At 52.5% G+C, this 19,989-nt stretch overlaps 1 protein-coding gene across 1 annotated transcript; it reads right to left on the reverse strand.

Moving 5' to 3' along the window:
* Nucleotides 1-508: 508 nt before the first annotated feature.
* Nucleotides 509-4,014, reverse strand: MPV17L2 (MPV17 mitochondrial inner membrane protein like 2). The gene is made up of 5 exons (XM_050769824.1): nucleotides 3,725-4,014; nucleotides 3,165-3,335; nucleotides 2,118-2,194; nucleotides 1,885-2,013; nucleotides 509-1,257 (listed from the first exon to the last, which is right to left on the reverse strand). Exons 1-5 carry the CDS (start codon nucleotides 3,909-3,911, stop codon nucleotides 1,201-1,203), a joined length of 621 nt encoding a protein of 206 aa, XP_050625781.1. The 5' UTR covers nucleotides 3,912-4,014; the 3' UTR covers nucleotides 509-1,200.
* Nucleotides 4,015-19,989: the final 15,975 nt, after the last annotated feature.

A 19,989-nucleotide genomic window follows, 5' to 3' on the forward strand; every position in this document is an offset into this window, starting at 1 on the left:
TGTACATATAGCCCTTTCCCCACTCAGCCGTGGTGTCTCGTGGCCCTGTGAACTCACCACTCACCCTCCTGAACCCCCTCGCCTTTTTTTTAAATTCACCCCCAACCACAGTTGTCAGTTGTGAAGAGGGGGCCAGATGACACCCTAGAGCAGGCTGATCGGGCAGTGGGAGGTGGCCAGGCCTGCCAGTCCCTCGGCTCTGCCGCGGTGGGCCGAGGCCGCTGTTGGGGGTTTCCCTGTGCGGACCATGGGGGTCAGAGTCTGGCCTGCCGGGCTCCTCTCCCCCAGTTTTCTCTTTTGGTGGGGGGGCTGTGCTGTGGGTATTCACCACCCTGGGACCCCTCCCCCTACCCACCAGACCTGTTCTGACCTCATGAGTGTCAAACGTGCCCCCCAGTTCCTTAGGAGATGTCAAGACAACACTACACACACCCAATAAAGCGAATGGACCACGTGTGTTCCTGTGAGCACCGGGCCCTGCCCACCCTGGTTTTGACCATCCACAGCATTTTCTTTTGTTATTTTTATTTTTCAATATAAATAGAGACAGGGTCTTGCTATGTTGCCCAGGCTGGCCTCGAACACCTGGCCTCAAGCAATCCTTCCACCTCAGCCTCTCGAAGGGCTGAGATTACAGGTGTGAGCCACTGCGCCCAGCCAGCAGTTTCAATTACATTACAGAGATAATTTAATGGCATTTCCATAGTTCACGACCAGGGAAGGAAACACAGAGGCTGCCCGGCCCTGCCTGAAACTTTTGGGGGCCGACTCCAGGCCTGAGCCTGCTCTGAGGGGATCGGCCACATCCCCGCCTTAGTCCCAGGACCTGAGGGAGCTCTGGATCGGTGGCTTGGCCCAGAGCCAGGTGGACGGCAGTGTTGAGGGGTTGGGGCTTGGGACTGGTTGGCAGGGTGAGCCCCGTGCTGAGTCCCAAGTGGGACATCTTGGTCACAGGTCGTATGAGGTTCCTGCTGAGAAGGGCTAGGGGGTGATCATCCATCTTCACGGGTGTGTTCCAGTTGGGGAAACTGAGTCCCAGAAGTGCGCTTGGGAAGGGCGGCTCAGCCCAATGCCCGGGAGCTGGAGTGGCGCTGGGATGTGGCCCAGGACCCGAGCTCGCTGCAGGGGCCCATTCCCCTTCTGGTAGAGGGGATGGTCTGCCAGGAGTCAGTCTTGCATCTAGTCCCGGAGGTGGACAGTTCAGTCTGCTCGGGTGTCCAGGGCCACACAGCCTGGGGATGTCAGAGGAACTGGGCTCTGTCCACACAAGACAAGGCATCTGGTCAGAAGCATGGCTCATTCCTCCTGGTCTCTCCTAACTGAGCCCTATCCTACCTGCCCTCGGGCCAGACGTCAGCCCTGCTCAACAGACATGGCAGGGACCTGGCTGAGGTCGCATCAGACAGCACAGAAGGGCTGGGTTTTTTTTTTTTTGAAACGGAGTCTCGCTCTGTCACCTAGGCTGGAGTGCAGTGGCATGATCTCGGCTCACTGCAGCCTCTGCCTCCTGGGTTCAAGCGATTCTCCTGCCTCAGCCTCTCAAGTAACTGGGATTACAGGTGGGTACCACTAATTTTTTGTATTTTTAGTAGAGAAGGGGTTTCACCAGATTGCCCAGGCTGCTCTTGAACTCCCAATCTCAGGCAATCCACCCGCTTGGGCCTCCCAAAGTGCTGGGATTATAGGCATGAGCCATGGCGCCCAGCCGGGGCTGGGTCTTAACGGCTAGTGAGGAGCTCTCCACCAGCCCACTGTTGGGTAAAGGTTGCCTGGAGCACAGGGGACTCCCACTCTCCAGGGTGGCTGGCTACACTGCCACTTGGAGCTCACACGTGTAGCCCCCTGGGGAGTCCCCTGGGTGCCTGGTATGCCCTCCACACTCACCCGGTACTTCAAGTACGACAGGTACGTGTCCCAGCCCAGCGTCAGGCCGTTGATGTAGGTGACTCGAAATTGGGGGGGCACGAAGAGGAAGTTCACGAACTGTGCAGCAGGCCACACGCACCAGTCTGCCTGCGGGGAAAGGCGGGGAATGAGGGGCGGGGCCGGAGCTGGGTGGGGGCGGAGCGTCCATGAGGGGGCGAGGCCGGACAGGGGCAAGGGGCGGGTGCTCCCACCTTGTAGAATTCCCAGAACTTCTCCCGCAGCTCCTGGCAGCTCTCACCCACTGTCTGACCCTCCATGCAGCCAAGGCCTGGGAAGGAAACCAAGAAATCAGAGTGTTAGAGGCCAGGAAGTACTGTTGAGATGACAAGATGGGCTGACGATGGAGGGCGCGGGGTTGGGCCCCTGAGAGCCCGCGCCCCCCACCCCGGGCAGAGGGACAGGGACTTTCAGATGGAAAGGACAGAGAATTAGGGTAGCTGGTGTAGGGACAAAACAGAGCAAGTCAGTCCCAGTGACAGACAGAAGTCATAAACATATAAACACGTGCCCCAAAGGAGACACACCCTGTAGTTGAGTCAGTTGTATTACTTTTCCATCACAGACCAGGAAGCCGGCCTGGGAGGTGGAGAATGAGAGACTCCTCTATTAATACTGCTGTCTTTACCGAGCCTAGGGCTGGCACCGTTGCACCTCATGAAGTCCAGCCTCAATTTCTCTTCGTTCAGGTCTCGGAGCCTTTGCATTAGCTGTTCCCTCTGCCCGCTGGTTCCGTTTTCACGTCTCAACTGAGTGTCGTCCCCTTCTTTTTTTTTGTCTTTTTTTTTTTTTTTTTTTTTCCTTTTTTTGTGGAGAACAGGGTCTCGCTATATTACCCAGGCAGGTCTCGAACTCCTGGGCTCAAGCTATCCTCCCGCCTCTGCCTCCCTGAGAGCTGGGATTACAGGCGTGAGCCACCGCGCCCGGCCTTTCTTTTTTTGTTGTTGTTGTTGTTTTTGTTTTTTGTTTCTTTTTGTCGTCCCCTTCTTTGGGAAATGCTCTCAACCTCCCGCCCAGGACGGCCCCAGCAGATACTGTAGGAGGGACGAGGTCCCTCTTACACTCGCCAGTGTTCACATCGGCCGAATCTGTCCCGTCCCCGCTGTGACCTGGCTCCTAGTTCGGGGCCACCCAAACAGGGGGCACATTGGAAATGCACCTCTGCATCCTTCTTAACACAAAGCTGGCTCCACCCCTCGCCACCTATGAGAGGCAAAGCCTAGGCTTAGGAGGCTCCTTACCCAAGAAGTACCAGACGCCCAGCAAGGGAGAGGCTACCAGCTGATCCACGAGGACCTTCTTGAGGACATTTGGGAAGCCTCGGAGGCCAGACGCAGGGAATAGACGGTCCAGCGACAAGTACCAGTAGTGCAGGAAGGGACCCATGCTGCAGCCCACCGCAAACATGCTCGCTATAAGAGTGTAAGTCAGGGGGCTGGGTTAGGCCGGCAAATTCTCCAGTCCACTCCCTCCCTCCCTGCCTAAGGCCTGGGTAAGCCCAATGCCATCCCGGAGCCTCAGCCTCACCGAGAAAACCGGAAGAGCCCACCCGTGCATTCTTCCACTACAAGCCCCACCAGCAGGCGTGGCTCCAGAGGCTCCTAGGTAGTGGGTAGAGACCCCCGGGGGTTGGGAGGTGATGAAGACCCAGGGCTGCGGGAGACAGACACCCGGAAGAGGCGCGGTCAGGGCAAGGGTCCTGCGGGGGACTGAGGCCACAGGTCAGGGGTCACGGCCAGCAGTCGGGTATCGGGATCAAAGGTCGCCCGGGGTGAAGGGCTAAGTAGCGTGGCGTCCTCACCGGAGCGCCGCGGGTCGAAAACCTGGCCGGGCCGGGCACGGATCTCCCATGACTGGCGCAGGCCATCACCGGCCGCCATGAGCGCGCCGCAGCCCAGCGTGTTGGTGACGAGCAGCGCGCGGCCCTGGAATAGAAGCTGCCCCGCTGATAACAGGCGGCGCAGACGGCGCCAGCCACCCCGCGCCATAGCCCTCGGGAGCCAAGGAATCCGCGCGCCGCTCTGCTCTCGCCGCGCCGACCAGTCGCGAGTCACAGTCGATCCCAAATTGCCCGCCCCTCCGGCATCCCGACCAATGCATAGGGATCTTCAGTCCGCAAGTCCGCCCTGAGCCGCGCCGCGTCCACCAATCGCAGGCAGCCTCGGAGCGCCACATTGCCCGCCCCGAAGCGTATTGACCAATAAAAGGCAGACGTTCTATCCCAAGGTCGATCTCCCAGGGACCGCCCGAGGTTCACGGACCAATCGGAAAAAAGAATTGCGTTACTTCCCGCATGCCGATTGGTAACGCTGCACTCCTGTTGCCCCGCCCCTTTCTGTGCCAGCCTATGGGAAACCGTCGCAGCTACCGAACAGCCCAGTACGGCACTGGCCAATCGTAGACCGGTGTCACGCGGGCAAATCAGTGACCGTCGTCCCGCCTCCCGCTTTGAGGTTGGACAATCTTAGGAAGTTACAACGCCTTCTGGCCTGGTTGCCTTCCGTATTTCCGGATTCTCCTGGACTTAACCAAAAGGGATGTGATCTGTCACCAGGACAGCTACCGAGGTGGACTCCAATCCTGTAAAACACATTCATGGAACTTGGGGTGGGGTACAGTTCTGCTGCGGCTCAGCCCAGTTGGAGCCCGGTCCAGAAAATGACCTTGGGCCTGACCTTGACTGGTTCTCTTATCTCAGGTTCCGAATAATGATAGTAATTGAAGTGTTAGTCACTGTTCTGGGCATACGATTCACGTTGACTCCTTCCAAGCGAATTTGTGCTCTTGCAGAAACAATTGTATCCTAATTATACCGTTCCGTAGGGAAAAATGATTTTTTTCTTTTCTTTTTTTTTTTTTTTTTTTTTTTTTTTGAAAAAACAAATAAATAAATATGTTTTATTACACTTCATACAGGTAAAAGACATATTGCTGTATTTTAAAGCTAACATTTTTTTTTTTTTTTTTTTTTAAATTTATTTATTCTTATTATACTTTAAGTTGTAGGGTACATGTGCGTAACGTGCAGGTTTGTTACATATGTATACTTGTGCCATGTTGCTGTGCTGCACCCATCAACTCGTCATTTACATCAGGTATAACTCCCAATGCAATCCCTCCCCCCTCCCCCCTTTTTTTTTTTTTTGAGACGGAGTCTGGCTCTGTCGTCCAGGCTGGAGTGCAGTCAGTGGCCAGATCTCAGCTCACTGCAAGCTCCGCCTCCCGGGTTTACGCCATTCTCCTGCCTCAGCCTCCTGAGTAGCTGGGACTACAGGCGCCCGCCACCTCGCCTGGCTAGTTTTTGTATTTTTTAGTAGAGACGGGGTTTCACCATGTTAGCCAGGATGGTCTCGATCTCCTGACCTCGTGATTCGCCCGTCTCGGCCTCCCAAAGTGCTGGGATTACAGGCTTGAGCCACCGCGCCTGGCCCATTTTTTTCTTTTCTTCTTTTTTTGAAATGGAGTCTTGCTCTGTCACCCAGGCTGGAGTGTAGTGGCGCGATCTCCGCTCACTGCAACCTCCGCCTCCCGGGTTCAAGCGATTCTCGTGTCTCAGCCTCCCAAGCAGCTGAGATTACAGGTGTCGTGCGTGTCCGTGTGAAGCGACCACCAAACAGGCTTTGTGTGAGCAACCTGCCTGTTTATTTCACCTGGGTGCAGGCAGGCTGAGTCCGAAAAGAGAGTCAGTGAAGGGAGATAAGGGTGGGGCTGTTTTATAGGATTTGGGTAGGTAAAGGAAAATTACAGTCAAAGGGGGTTTGTTCTCTGGTGGGCAGGAGTGGGGGTCACAAGGTGCTCAGTGGGGGAGCTTTTTGAACCAGGATGAGCCAGGAAAAGGAATTTCATAAGATAATATCATTAGGCCGGGCGCGGTGGCTCAAGCCTGTAATCCCAGCACTTTGGGAGGCCGAGACGGGCGGATCACGAGGTCAGGAGATCGAGACCATCCTGGCTGACACGGTGAAACCCCGTCTCTACTAAAAAATACAAAAAACTAGCCGGGCGAGGTGGCGGGCGCCTGTAGTCCCAGCTACTTGGGAGGCTGAGGCAGGAGAATGGCGTGAACCCGGGAGGCGGAGCTTGCAGTGAGCTGAGATCCGGCCACTGCACTCCAGCCTGGGTGGCAGAGCGAGACTCCGTCTCAAAAAAAAAAAAAAAAAAAAAAAAGATAATATCATTGCTTAAGGCAAGGACCGGCCATTTTCACTTCTTTTGTGGTGGAATGTCATCAGTTAAGTTGAGGCAGGGCATTTGCACTTCTTTTGTGATCTTCAGGTACTTCAGGCCATCTGGGTGTAGACGTGCAAGACACAGGGGATGCAATGGCTTGGCTTGGGCTCAGAGGCCTGACAACAGGCACGGGCCACCACGACCAGCTAATTTTGTATTTTTGGTCTAGACAGCGGTTTTACCATGTTAGCCAGGCTGGTCTCGAACTCCTGACCTCAAGTGATCCACCCGCCTTAGCCTCCCAAAGTGCTGGGATGACAGGTGTGAGCCACCGCAAGTGGCTTGAAAAATGATTTTCAATGGAAACCCCTATGCATTCTCTACTAGAGTAGCAAACTACTGCCTGTGGGTTGTTACCTGTTGAAGGTGTCCAGGTTCTTGGCATCTTGAACAAAGAATTGAACAAAGTGCACAAACAAAGCAAGGAAAGAATGAAGCTTAACAAAAGCAGAGATTTATTGAAAACGAAAGTACACTCCACAGGGTGGGAGCCAGTGGAACATAGGGACTCGAGAACTGTTTAGGAATTTTCTGGGGTTTGGCCGGGCGCTGTGGCTCACGCCTATAATCCCAGCACTTTGGGAGGCTGAGGCGGGTGGATCACAAGGTCAGGAGATCTAGACCATCCTGGCTAATACGGTGAAACTCTGTCTCTACTGAAAATACAAAAAAAAAAAAAAAAAAAAAAAATTAGCTGGGCGTGGTGGCGGACACCTGTGGTCCCAGCTACTCAAGAGGCTGAGGCAGGAGAATGGCGTGAACCCAGGAGGCGGAGGTTGCAGTGAGCCGAGATTGTGCCACTGCACTCCAGCCTGGGCAACAGAGTGAGACTCCATCTCAAAAAAAAAAAAAAAAACAAAACAAGGCTGGCACGGTGGCTCATGCCTGTAATCCCAGCACTTTGGGAGGCCGAGGTGGGCGGATCACAAGGTCAGGAGATTGAGACCATCCTGGCCAACATGGTGAAACCCTTGTCTCTACTATAAATACAAAAATTAGCTGGCTATGGCTTCAGATGCCTGTAATCCCAGCTACTCGGGAGGCTGAGGCAGGAGAATCACTTGAACCTCAGGAGGTGGAAGTTGCAATGAGTCGAGATCACACCACTGCACTCCAGCCTGGTGACAGAGCTAGACTCCATCTCAAAAAAAAAAGAGTAAGAAAAAGAAAAAACCTGATTAACTTCAGGTTACTTTTTTTGGTAAGTGTTAAAGCAGAGGGGACTTCCTTATTGGGCTAACTCAGGTAGACTAAAATCAATTTTTAGGAAAGACAGCCGGGCACAGTGGACCCTGCCTATAATACCAGCACCTTGGGAGGCTAAGGCAGGAGGATTGCTTGAGGCCAGGAGTTCAAGACTAGCCTGGGCAACTGGGCAGAACCTCATCTCTACAAAACAAATATTTTTTTTAAAAATAAAAAACTGATCTGTTTGGGATATGTCTGCTTCCTCAAAGTTTCAGTTTGATTATGTGGCACTTAGCACAAGTGACTCCATTCTTATTTCATCTGGTCTGTTGGCGCCTAGTGCAGGAGCTCAGTCCAAAACAGTGGTCTCCCATAGTTTTGTTTGACATTGATCTGAGCATTTGGTAATCTATAAATGGATTACTGGTTGCTGAGAGACACTGGGGGATAAATTAAGAATTTATTGCCTTGGCACGGTGGCTCATGCCTGTAATCCCAGCACTTTGGGAGGCTGAGGCAGGTGGATCACTTGAGGTCAGGAATTTGAGGCCAGTCTGGCCAACATGGCAAAAACCTATCTCTACGAAAAATACAAAAATTAGCTAGGTGTGGTGGTGCATGTCTGTAATCTGAGCTACTTGGAGACTGAGGCAGGAGAATCGCTTGAACCTGGCAGGCAGAGGTTGCACTGAGCCGAGATCATGCCATTGCACTCCAGCCTGGGCAACAGAGCAAGATTTCATCTCAAAAAAAAAAAAAAAATTTTATTGCTTGGCTGGGCTCAGTGCCTTATGCCTGTAATCCTACCATTTGGGACCTGGACGCGGGAGGATCACTTGAGGTTAGGAGTTGGAGATCAGCCTGGGCAACATGGTAAGACCAGGTAACATGGTAAGACCAGATAACAAAATCATCTGGGTACGGTGGCGCACACCTGTAGTCCCAGCTACTTGGGAGGCTGATGTGGAAGGATCGCTTGAGTCCCAGAGGCTGAGGCTTCAGCTGGCTGAGATGGTGACACTGCACTCTGGCCTGGATGACAGAGCGAGACCCTGCCTCAAAAAGTAAAATAAAAAATAAAATTAAGAGAATTTATGGTACTGGGTGCAGTGAGTCATGGCTGTAATTCCACCACTTTGGGAGGCCGAGGCAGGTGGATCACCTGATGTCAGGAGTTCGAGACCAGCCTGGCCAACAAAGTGAAACCCTGTCTCTACTAAAAATACAAAAATCAGCCAGGCATGATGGCAGGTGCCTGTAATCCCAGCTACTTGGGAGGCTGAGGCGGGAGAATCACTTGAGCCCGGGTGGCAAAGATTGCAGTGAGCCAAGTGTTAGGCAGGGATCTAGACCCGACATGGCAGCGCCACCTGGCATAGCAGACCCTTTGTTCGAGACTTCCCTTCCTCTTTGAACACACCCGCAGACTTGCATACGTCAGAGGTTCCAGCTGGGCAACCACACTTCCCCATGACCTGCAGCTCACCTGCATTTCACAAGTTCGTAAACAGCAGTTTCGGTTAACAGTTTCCAAAGACCCCTTCCTCATGACCCTTACTCGACTCCTGCCCTAGTAGTTTCAAGACCCCCCAGGCTCTGTTTGTACAACCAGCTTCCCTACCTCTCGGGCTATAAAAAAGACCCTACCCTCCTCCCTCAGCGCGACTTCCTCGGCCCGCACCTTTGGACCGAGGAACCTCGCCCACGAGTCCTAATAAAGGCTATTCTCACTGCCATTTGCCTTGTGTCTTCGTTCCCGGTTTGGCTCCAGCCTCAGTTTACCTTTACATTTGGTGCTGAAACCCGGGAGGAGACCCCTCCCCCAGGCCCCTGCCGGGTCGGGCAGGCTCTCCTCTCCCTGAGCCAGGACCTTCTTTCCGAGCCGGGAGCCGTTTCACCAAATCCAAGACTCAATTCGATCACTGCTGGGTAAGATTTCCCCCGTCCTGTAGGCCCCCTCTGGGAAGTCCCTGTCCAAAACGCGTGGCCACGTCAGGGGCTCCCTCCGGTCAACTGTGACCTTGGCACCGGGGACAAGGAGACGTCCAACCTCCCCGGAAGCCGCCGTACCCCGCACTCCATGTGGCAGTAGGAGGACGCTCCCATTGCCTCCGGACTGCCTGTCTTAGGACCATGGGAACTACCCAGTCCAAACCAAACTGAAAATCCCCTCTGGGGTGCCTCTTGGCGAATCTCCAGACTTTAAGTCTCAGCCAAGACGTAAAACAAAAGCGGCTCATTTTCTTCTGCACAGTAGCATGACCGCAGTGTAAATTGGATGATCAGTCTCAGTGGCCTGCAGAAGGCACTCTAGACTTTAACATCCTCACGGATCTGACCAACTTCTGCAAGAGACTAGGCAAATGGCACGAGATACCCTATGTTCAAGCCTTTTAGGACTTGTGTTCTCGCCCAGATCTCTGCGCCCAATGCTCGTTAGCTCAGGTTCTACTCGCAAAGTTTCTTCCCTTGAGCAAGGAGAGGGATGATTCCTCCTCTTTTTCTGAGCCTCCTGACACCCTATCCCGGCCACCCCTCCGGTCTCCCACCCAACCTCCTCCTTACCCTGACCCGCCATTATCCCTGTCCTCGTCAACGCCTCCCTACCCTTCCCCCCCTCCTGTGGCCTTACCAAACCCGACAGATTCTGTCTCCCCTACCTCCACCTCCTCCCCTTCCTCGCCTGTCTCAGCCCATACTTGGTCCAGGGCTGACCTCCTGTGTCCCTTGTGAGAGGTGGCAGGTGCCGAAGGAGTAGTCCAGGTCCATGTGCCGTTTTCATTGGCAGATTTGTCTAAGGTTGAGAGGCGTGCAGGCTCCTTTTCGGCCAATCCTACTCATTATATCAAAGAGTTCAGGTATCTGTGCCAGGCATATGATCTCACCTGGCATGACCTCCATGTCGTTATGACCTCAACCCTGTCTCCTGAGGAGCAGGAGCGCATCCTAGCGGCAGCCAGGCGGCACACTAACCAGGTTCATTTAACTGACCCCACGATGCCAGTTGGCACCGAGGCAGTGCCCTCGGCTGAGCCCTACTGGGACTACCAGGTAGGGCAGGCAGGCCGCCGCCACTGAGACATGATGGTTCAGTGCCTTCTTGCCGGCATGCAGGCAGCCTCTAACAAATCAGTCAACTTTAACAAACTAAAAGAGGTAGTCCAATGCGCAGATGAAAATCCGGCCGTTTTTCTTAACTGGCTGACTGAGGCACTTATTTGGTACACCTGCCTTGACCCTGCCTCCCCTGCAGGAGGAACTGTGTTGGCCTCATATTTCATTTCTCAGTCAGCCCCTGATATCCAAACAAAATTTTAAAAGGTGGAGGAAGGCCCTCAAACTCCCATCCAGGATTTAGTCAAACTGGCCTTCAAGGTCTACAACTCCAGGGAGGAAGCAGCTGAGGCCCAACGACAGGCCAGGCTAAAACAGAAGGTACAACTCCAAACCCAGGCCTTGGTAGCAGCCCTGAGGTCAGCCAGCTCCAGGAACTCCCAGAAAAGAGGTACTACCCGCACACCACCTGGTGCCTGCTTCAAGTGCGGCAACGATGGCCACTGGGCCAGGCAGTGCCCTAACCAAAGGAGCCAACTCACCCCTGTCCAAACTGTCGGCAGATGGGCCACTGGAAGTCAGACTGCCCTGACCTAAGGATGGTTGCTGCGCCTCCATGTGACGACCCTCCTCCAGGTATTGGAGGCGCCTTCCAGCTCCTTGACACCGATGAAGATTCAAGAGGCCTAGACTCGGGGACCCCTCTCACTCTCGCCGAGCCCAGGGTTATGCCCCAGGTAGCAGGTAAGTCCATCTCCTTCCTTATGGACACGGGGGCTACCTACTCTGTTTTGCCTTCCTTCAGTGGCCCCAGCCACCCCTCCACTGTCACAGTCATAGGAATTGACGGCACTCCCTCCACCTACCGCCAGACTCCTCCTCTGTCTTGCTGCCTGGATGGCTCCCTCTTCTCGCACTCATTTCTTATCATTCCTTCGTGCCCAGTCCCCTTGTTAGGACGAGATCTCCTCTCCAAGCTAGGGGCCTCAGTTCACTTCTGACCCAACCCCTCCCCACACCTCGCATTCCTCTTCCTCCTCTCACCTGACAAACCCCTCCAGGCTGACCCCCCACTCCTGTTTCCAGTCCCCATTAACCCTAAGGTGTGGGACACCTCCACCCTGATCATTGCCCAGCACCACACTCTGGTTCGCATCTGGCTAAAAGACCCTTCCAAGTTCCCCTCTAGACCCCAGTTCCCTATCTCCCTTGAACACCGACAAGGACTAAAACCCATCACTACACGCCTGGTCCGGCAGCACATTCTAGTTCCCGCCAACTCACCATGTAATACTCCTATCCTGCCTGTACGGAAAAGCTCTGGGGCCTATTGCCTCGTACAGGACCTACGCCTCATCAATGAGGCAGTAGTCCCTACCTTTCCAGTTGTTCCTAATCCATATATACTCCTCTCGTGCGTTCCCCCTGACACCACTCATTTCACTGTCCTTGACCTGAAGGATGCCTTCTTTACCATCCCTCTACACCCAGACTGCCACTTTCTGTTTGCTTTCACATGGGAGGACCCAGACACTCATGTTTCTTCCCAGCTGACCTGGACTGTCTTGCCTCAAGGGTTCCGAGATAGCCCTCATTTTTTCAGACAAGCACTGGCACGGGACATCCTCCTCTGCCCCCTAACCCATAGCACCCTTCTACAATACTAGATAATCTATTACTATGTAGTCCTTCCTGGGAGTGCTCCCTTGCAGACACTGCTACACTTTTAAATTTTCTAGGTGACCGAGGTTATCGGGTTACCCTGGCTAAGGCTCAACTTTGCACCCCTACTGTCGCCTACCTAGCTATACTCCTCACACCCACTACGAAAAGCCTCACGGCGGATAGAATGAGCCTCATCAAAACTCTCCAGCCTCCTCAGGATGCGGAAGAGATCTTGTCCTTCCTAGGACCGGTAGGGTATTTCAGGCATTGGATTCCCAACTTCGGGGTCTTAGCCAAGCCCCTCTACCAGGCTGCCAAGGAGACACCCATTGGACCGCTGTCCGACCCCTCCTTAGTTGCCAACTCTTTCAAGAAGCTTCAGGACTGTCTCCTTTCTGCCCCTGCTCTCTCTCTCCCCAACCCCCTTCGGGCCTTTCATCTATTCACCGAGGAGTGCCAGAAGATAGCTACCGGCCTCCTAGCCCAGCCGGTTGGATCCACATACCAGGCTGTGGCCTATTTCTCCAAGCAGTTAGATCCCACAGTCCAGGGCTGGCAACCTTGTCTGCGAGTCCTGGCGGCTGCCACAGAACTTACCCAAGAGGCCCTCAAGCTTACCCTAGGGCATCCTCTCACAGTCTACTCTTCTCACCGACTGTCAGATCTCATCACACACGAGTGTCTCAGCCATCTCACCCCATCCCGGCTTCAACAGTTCCACCTGCTATTCATTGAAAACCCTCACATCACTCTCACCACCTCACCCCCTCTAAATCCTGCTACCCTCTTGCCCACTCTAGGATATTATTCCGCCCCCGCACATTCCTGCCCAGAAGTTCTCACCACCCTGCCACCCGCCTGCCTTGGTCTTTCCGAACAGCCATTAGAACACCCAGACCGGGCCGGGCGCAGTGGCTCAAGCCTGTAATCCCAGCACTTTGGGAGGCCGAGACGGGCGGATCACGAGGTCAGGAGATCGAGACCATCCTGGCTAACACCGTGAAACCCCGTCTCTACTAAAAATACAAAAAACTAGCCAGGCGAGGTGGTGGGCGCCTGTAGTCCCAGCTACTCCGGAGGCTGAGGCAGGAGAATGGCCTAAACCCGGGAGGCGGAGCTTGCAGTGAGCTGAGATCCGGCCACTGCACTCCAGCCCGGGCTACAGAGCAAGACTCCGTCTCAAAAGAAAAAAAAGAACACCCAGACCGTACCCTGTTCGTAGATGGGAGTTCTGTCTTAACCCCCAATGGACGCCAACAGACAGCATACACTGTTGTAACAGCAACCCAAACGGTTGAAACCAGGCCCTTGCCTCTAGGCACCACCTCCCAGAAGGCTGAACTCACTGCCCTTACCCGTGCCTTACTTCTCTCCAAAGGATAGAGGGTTAATATCTATACAGACTCTAAATATGCTTACCTTATTGCACATACTCCCTCTATTCTCTGGCAAGAGCGCGGGTTTCTTACCACCAAAGGGACACCAGTAGTCAATGGACCACATATAAAGAGGTTGCTTGATGCTCTCCAGGCCCCCAAAGAGGTAGCCATCATCCACTGCAAAAGCCATCAGCATTCTAAGGACCCTGTGTTGCAAGGTAACAGCCTAGCTGACTCCACCGCACGGGCCACTGCCCTCGCTTCCCCCGCTCCCCGAGCGCCTTTACTCTTTCTTTCCCCCACATATTCCCCCGACTACTCTTCCCAGGAACTTCAAACCCTGATGGCCCACCCCAGTGTTACCCAAAACAAGGATGGGTGGGTGTTCATTGACAGCCGAATAGCGCTCCCTCAGACTCAGGCAGTACATATACTGACCGACATACACCGCTCTCGCCACATAGGACCCAAGGCTATGTATAACTTCCTAGAACCCATCTTTCACCTTCCCTCACTGCAGGCCCAAATTAAGAAAGTACATCAGCAATGTGCCACCTGTCCGGCCACTAACCCCCAAGGTAGGCTCAGACACCCAGGGCCTACTCAGCAGCTAAGAGGCCACCAGCCAGGAGAAGATTGGCAACTTGATTTTACCCACATGCCCCGACATAAAAAATTTCGCTACCTGCTAACCTTAGCTGACACCTTCTCAGGATGGATTGAAGCTTTCCCCACCACTCGAGAGACTGCAGAAGTCGCGGCAACTATTCTCCTAGAGCACATCGTCCCCAGGTTCGGTCTCCCCATCCAATCAGACAATGGTCCGGCTTTAATTTCCAAACTCACCCAGCAGGTGGCAGCCGCACTCCAGATTACCTGGAAGCTCCACATTCTCTACCATCCGCAATCGTCTGGTAAGGTAGACGTTCCCATCTCCCTAGTCCCCAGCCTCACCCCGTACAGTGAAGCTTAGCTATCCTGTCTTCTGTCCCTTGCCCTCCCCCGCCAGGCAAGGGCAGTATTCCTTCCGCTAATAATTGGAGTCTCTTTAGCTGCATCCCTCATGGCCTCTGGCCTTGGAACTGGAGCCTTAACTCATTCTGTCCGATCCTCTCAAGACCTTACGGCCCGATTACAAGTAGCAATCAAAGCTTTGGCAGAATCCCTGGCTTCCCTCCAATGACAGATCACCTCAGTTGCCCAGGTGGCAGCCCAGAATCGCAGGGCACTCGACCTCCTTATGGCTGACAAAGGCGGGACCTGTATGTTCCTTAATAAAGAATGCTGCTACTACATCAATGAGTCAGGACTAGTAGAAACCAAGCTCCTCACTCTAGAAAAAGTCCAAGAAGGACTCCACAAAAACCCTTAGGATTAGAGTCCCCATTCGGGTGGTGGCAGTTGTCCATGGCTGGCTGGGTCATACCCTTCCTAAGCCCCTTACTAATCATTGGCTTCTTTTTTTTTATTTTTTTTTGAGACAGAGTCTCGCTCTGTTGCAAGGTTGGAGTGCAGTGGCACAATCTTGGCTCACTGCAACCTCCGCCTCCCGGGTTCAAATGATTCTCCTGCCTCAGCCTCCCGAGAAGCTGGGCGCCCGCCACCACGCCCAGCTAATTTTTTTTGTATTTTTAGTAGAGACGGGGTTTCACCGTGTTGGCCAGGATGGTCTCGATCTCCTGACCTCGTGATCTGCCTGCCTCGGCCTCCCAAAGTGCTGGGATTACAGGCGTGAGCCACTGCGCCCAGCCATCATTGGCTTCTTACTACTCATAGCTCCCTGTATCCTCCGCTTCATCCAGGACCTCATGAAAGAAGTCTCCCAGGTCACTTTCAATCAGATGCTGCTCCACCCCTATACCCGAGTTCCGACCTCCGAAGAACGCCACGACGACCCATACCAGCAGGAAGCAGCCAGATGAACATGTCGCCCCTTTTTTCTTATTAGAAAGAGGTCGGAATGTTAGGCAGGGATCTAGACCCGACATGGCAGCACCACCTGGTGTAGCAGGCCCTTTGTTCGAGACTTCCCTTCCTCTTTGAACACACCCGCAGACTTGCATACATCAGAGGTTTCAGCTGGGCAACCACACTCCCCCATGACCTGCATCTCACCTGCATTTCACAGGTTCGTAAACAGCAGTTTCGGTTAACAGTTTCCAAAGACCCCTTCCTCATGACCCTTACTTGACTCCTGCCCTAGTAGTTTCAAGACCCCCCAGGCTCTGTTTGTACAACCAGCTTCCCTACCTCTCGGGCTATAAAAAGCCCCTACCCTCCTCCCTCAGCGCGACTTCCTCAGCCCACACCTTTGGACCGAGGAACCTCGCCCGCAAGTCCTAATAAAGGACTGCCATTTGCCTTGTGTCTTTGTTCCTGGTTCGGCTCCAGCCTCAGTTTACCTTTACACCAAGATCTTGCCGTTACACTCCAGCCTGGGTGACAGAGCCGGGCTCTGTCTCAAAAACAAAAAAACAAAAGAGACTTTATTGCTTTCCAGGAAGAACACCTTTTGATACCTGGCTGTGATTTTTATATGTTTCTGTTGATGGTGTTCAGGACATGTCACCCATAACATGCCAACCTACAACTTTGGCATATTGATATGGAGAATTTTGAGTTAAACACATTTGCAAACAGTAGATGCAAGAAGGGCTCTTATTTATTTATTTATTTATTTTTTTGAGATGGAGTCTCACTCTGTTGCCCAGGCTGGAGTGCAGTGGCATGATCTTGGCTCACTGCAACCTCCACCTCCTGGGTTCAAGTGATTCTCTTGCCTCAGCCTTCCAAGTAGCTGAGATTACAGCCTTGCACCACCATGGCTGGCTAAATTTTGTATTTCTAGTAGAGACGGAGTTTCACCATGTTGGCCTGGCCGGTCTTGATCCCCTGACCTCAGTTATCTGCCCACCTTAGCCTCCCAAAATTCTAGGATTACAGGCGTGGACCACTGTGGCCAGCCCAGAAGGACTCTGTGATCTTCCCTTTTATTTTCTCTTTATTTTTGAGAAGGAATCTCACTCTGTTGCCCAGGCTGGAGTGCAGTGGCATGATCTCGGCTCACTGCAACCTCCACCTCCTGGGTTGAAGTGATTCTCCTGCCTCAGCCTCCCAAGTAGCTAGGATTATGGGTGCCCGCCACCATGCCTGGCTAATTTTTGTATTTTTACTAGAGACGGGGTTTCACCATGTTGGCCAGGCTGGTCTTGAACTCCTGACCTCAGGTGATCCCCCAGCCTCCGCTTCACAAAGTACTGGGATTACAGGCATGAGCTACTGTGCCTGGCCAAAATTTTTAAAAAATTAGCCAGACGTGGTGGTGTGCAACTGTAGTCCCAACTACTTGGAAGGCTGAGACAGGAGGATTGCTTGGGCCTAAGAAGTCAAGGCTTCAGTGAACTGTGATCACGTTACTGCACTCCAGCCTGGGTGACACAGCAAGACCCTGTCTCAAAACAAACACTTCGATCTAGTTACTTTTTTGGGTCTCCATTTTTCTCATGAGGGCTCCCATCTACAATGAATAAGCTTTGTGTGCTATTGTTTTGTTAATCTGTCAGTCTGAGCCAGACACCAGAGAGAGGAGGAAAACTCTAGTCCTGCTACTGTTTCTGGTGACAAGGATGGGTTACAATTGGCTGGGAAAATCTGCTCCCTCTGAGGTCTGCAGGGGAGAAATCCTGGGACCTGACTAAGCCAATGCAAAGTAAGAATTCAACTCAACCCGGTGGCTCATGCCTGTAATCCCAGCTTTTTGGGAGGCTGAGGTCGGTGGATTACTTGAGGTCAGGAGATCAAGACCAGTCTGGACAACATGGTGAAACCCCATCTCTACCAAAAAATAGCAAAATTAGCTGGGTGTGGTAGTGTGTGCCTGTAGTCCCAGTTACTCAGGAGGCTGAGGCACGAGAATCACTTGAACCTGTGAGGCTGGGGTTGCAGTGAGCTGAGATAGCGCCACTCCACTCCAGCGTGGGCAACAGAGTGAGACTTTGTTAAAAAAAAAAAAAAAAAAAAAAAAAAAAAGGCCACGTGGTGGCTCACACCTGTAATCCCCAGCACTTTGGGAGGCTAAGGCAGGCGGATCACGAAGTCAGGAGTTCGAGACCAGCCTGGCCAACATGGTGAAGCCCTGTCTCTATGAGAATCGCTTGAACCTGGGAAACAGCTGCAGTGAGCCGAGAAAGTGCCACTGCACTCCAGCCTGGGCAACAGAGCGAGATTCCATCTCAAAAAAAAAAGTACGAATTTTTACCAGGCTGGGATTATGGCTCACGCCTGTGATCCCAGCACTTTGGGAGACTGAAGCAGGAGAATCTCTTGAGCTCAGGAGTTTGAGATCAGCCTGGGCAACATAGCAAGACCCCATCCCCACAAAAACTAAAAAAATTAGCTCAGCTTGGTGGTTCATGCCTGTAGTCCCAGCTATTCAGAAGTTTGAGGCAAAGAGGATTCTTGAGCCCAGGATTTGGAGACTGCAGTGATCTATGATTACATCACTGCACTCCAAGCTGGGCAACAGAACACAACTCTGTCTTTCAGGAAAAAGAAAAAAAAAGGTGCTGTATAACACCACCAGCTCACCCTTGGATTCTTTCCTAGAAGAAGCCAAGAGCCCTCCTGGGCTAAGCCCAAAATTTGGGGCTCCCCTGCAATGGACTGAAACTGTGTTCTCAGAGGGCAATTAGGAAACCAGTTGGCAAGTGAAAAATTTTAATAGTCTTCATAAATGTTAGAACAAAGCTTTCATGATCTGAGTAGATAATCGTAACTCGTTTCATCTGGAGAGACAAATTGGATCTCACTTATTTATTTATTTATTTTTATTTTTATTTTTTATTTATTTATTTATTTATTTATTTTTTTTGAGACGGAGTCTCGCTCTGTCACCCAGGCTGGAGTGCTGTGGCCGGATCTCAGCTCACTGCAAGCTCCGCCTCCCGGGTTCCCACCATTCTCCTGCCTCAGCCTCCCGAGTAGCCGGGACTACAGGCGCCCGCCACCTCGCCCGGCTAGTTTTTTTTTTGTATTTTTTAGTAGAGACGGGGTTTCACCGTGTTAGCCAGGATGGTCTCGATCTCCTGACCTCGTGATCCGCCCGTCTCGGCCTCCCAAAGTGCTGGGATTACAGGCTTGAGCCACCGCGCCCGGCCTTTATTTTTTTTTTTTGAGACTGAGTCTCGCTCTGTCCCCCAGGCTGGAGTGCAGTGGCGTGATCTCGGCTCACTGCAAGCTCCGCCTCCCAGGTTCACGCCATTCTCCTGCCTCAGCCTCCCGAGTAGCTAGGACTACAGGTGCCCACCACCACACCTGGCCAATTTTTTGTATTTTTAGTAGAGACGGGGTTTCACCGTGTTAGCCAGGATAGTCTCGATCTCCTGACCCTGTGATCCACCCACCTCGTCCTCCCAAAGTGCTGGGATTACAGGCATGAGCCACCGTGCCTGGCCTTATTTATTTATTTATTTATTTATATTTTTTGAGATTGAGTCTCACTCAGTTACCCAGACTGAGTGCAGTGGCACGATCTCGGCTCCCTGCAACCTCTGCCTCCCATATTCAAGTGATTCTCCTGCCTCAGCCTCCCGAGTAGCTGGGTTTACAGGCATGTGCCACAACACCTGGCTAGTTTTGTGTTTTTGGTAGCAACAAATTTTCTCTATGTTGGTCAGGCTGGTCTCGAACTCCCAACCTCAGGTGATCAGCCCTCCTTGATCTCCCAAAGTACTGGGATTATGGGCGTGAACCAATGTGCCTGGCTAATTTTTGTATTTTTAGTAGAGATGGGGCTTCTCCTTGTTGCCAAGGCTGCTCTCGAACTCCCTGGCCTCAAATGATCTGCCTGCCTCAGCCTCTCAAAGTGCTAGGATTACAGGCGTGAGCCACCGTGCCCGGCTCCACCATTTTTTTTAAACTAGTGAGTTTTGTATTATCACACCTGTCTCACAGCTATAATTTTAAAATGAAAGCTCTAAGATTTCTGACTGCACCTGTCTATTTATGTTTATATGTGTATGTTATAGGTGTGTAACACTTTCTCCCTCTTGATGGAATTCCTAAAGATTAACTTGTGAAGGAGCTCTATTTCATTGACTTTAGAAAACCACATTCGCTTATGTAAATTAAGACTAGTCAAACAGGCTTATGTTATTTTTAGACGTTGAAGATTATAGAAGTGTAAACTGTAAAACTGTAAATTAAACCTGAGAACAATACATGCAATAAAAATGAATTGCTTGGCCAGGTGGTGGCTCAGCTATGTCATCCCAGCACTTTGGGAGGCTGCTGGAGGCGGGTCATTTGAAGCCAGATGTTCAGGAACAGCCTGGGCAACATGGCAAAACTCCATCTCTGCAAAAAAAAACAAAAAACAAAAAAAACCCCAAAAATTTACTGTGCGTGCTGGCTCGTGGCTCTCGCCTATAGTCCCAGCTATTCGGGAGGCTGAGGCGGGAGGATCGCCTGAGCCTTGGAGGCGGAGGTTGCAATGAGCCGTGATCACATTACTGCACTCCAGCCTGGGTGACAGAACAAGACCCTGTCTCAA

Source organism: Macaca thibetana, chromosome 19 (assembly GCF_024542745.1).
Source record: "Macaca thibetana thibetana isolate TM-01 chromosome 19, ASM2454274v1, whole genome shotgun sequence".
NCBI lineage: Eukaryota > Metazoa > Chordata > Mammalia > Primates > Cercopithecidae > Macaca > Macaca thibetana.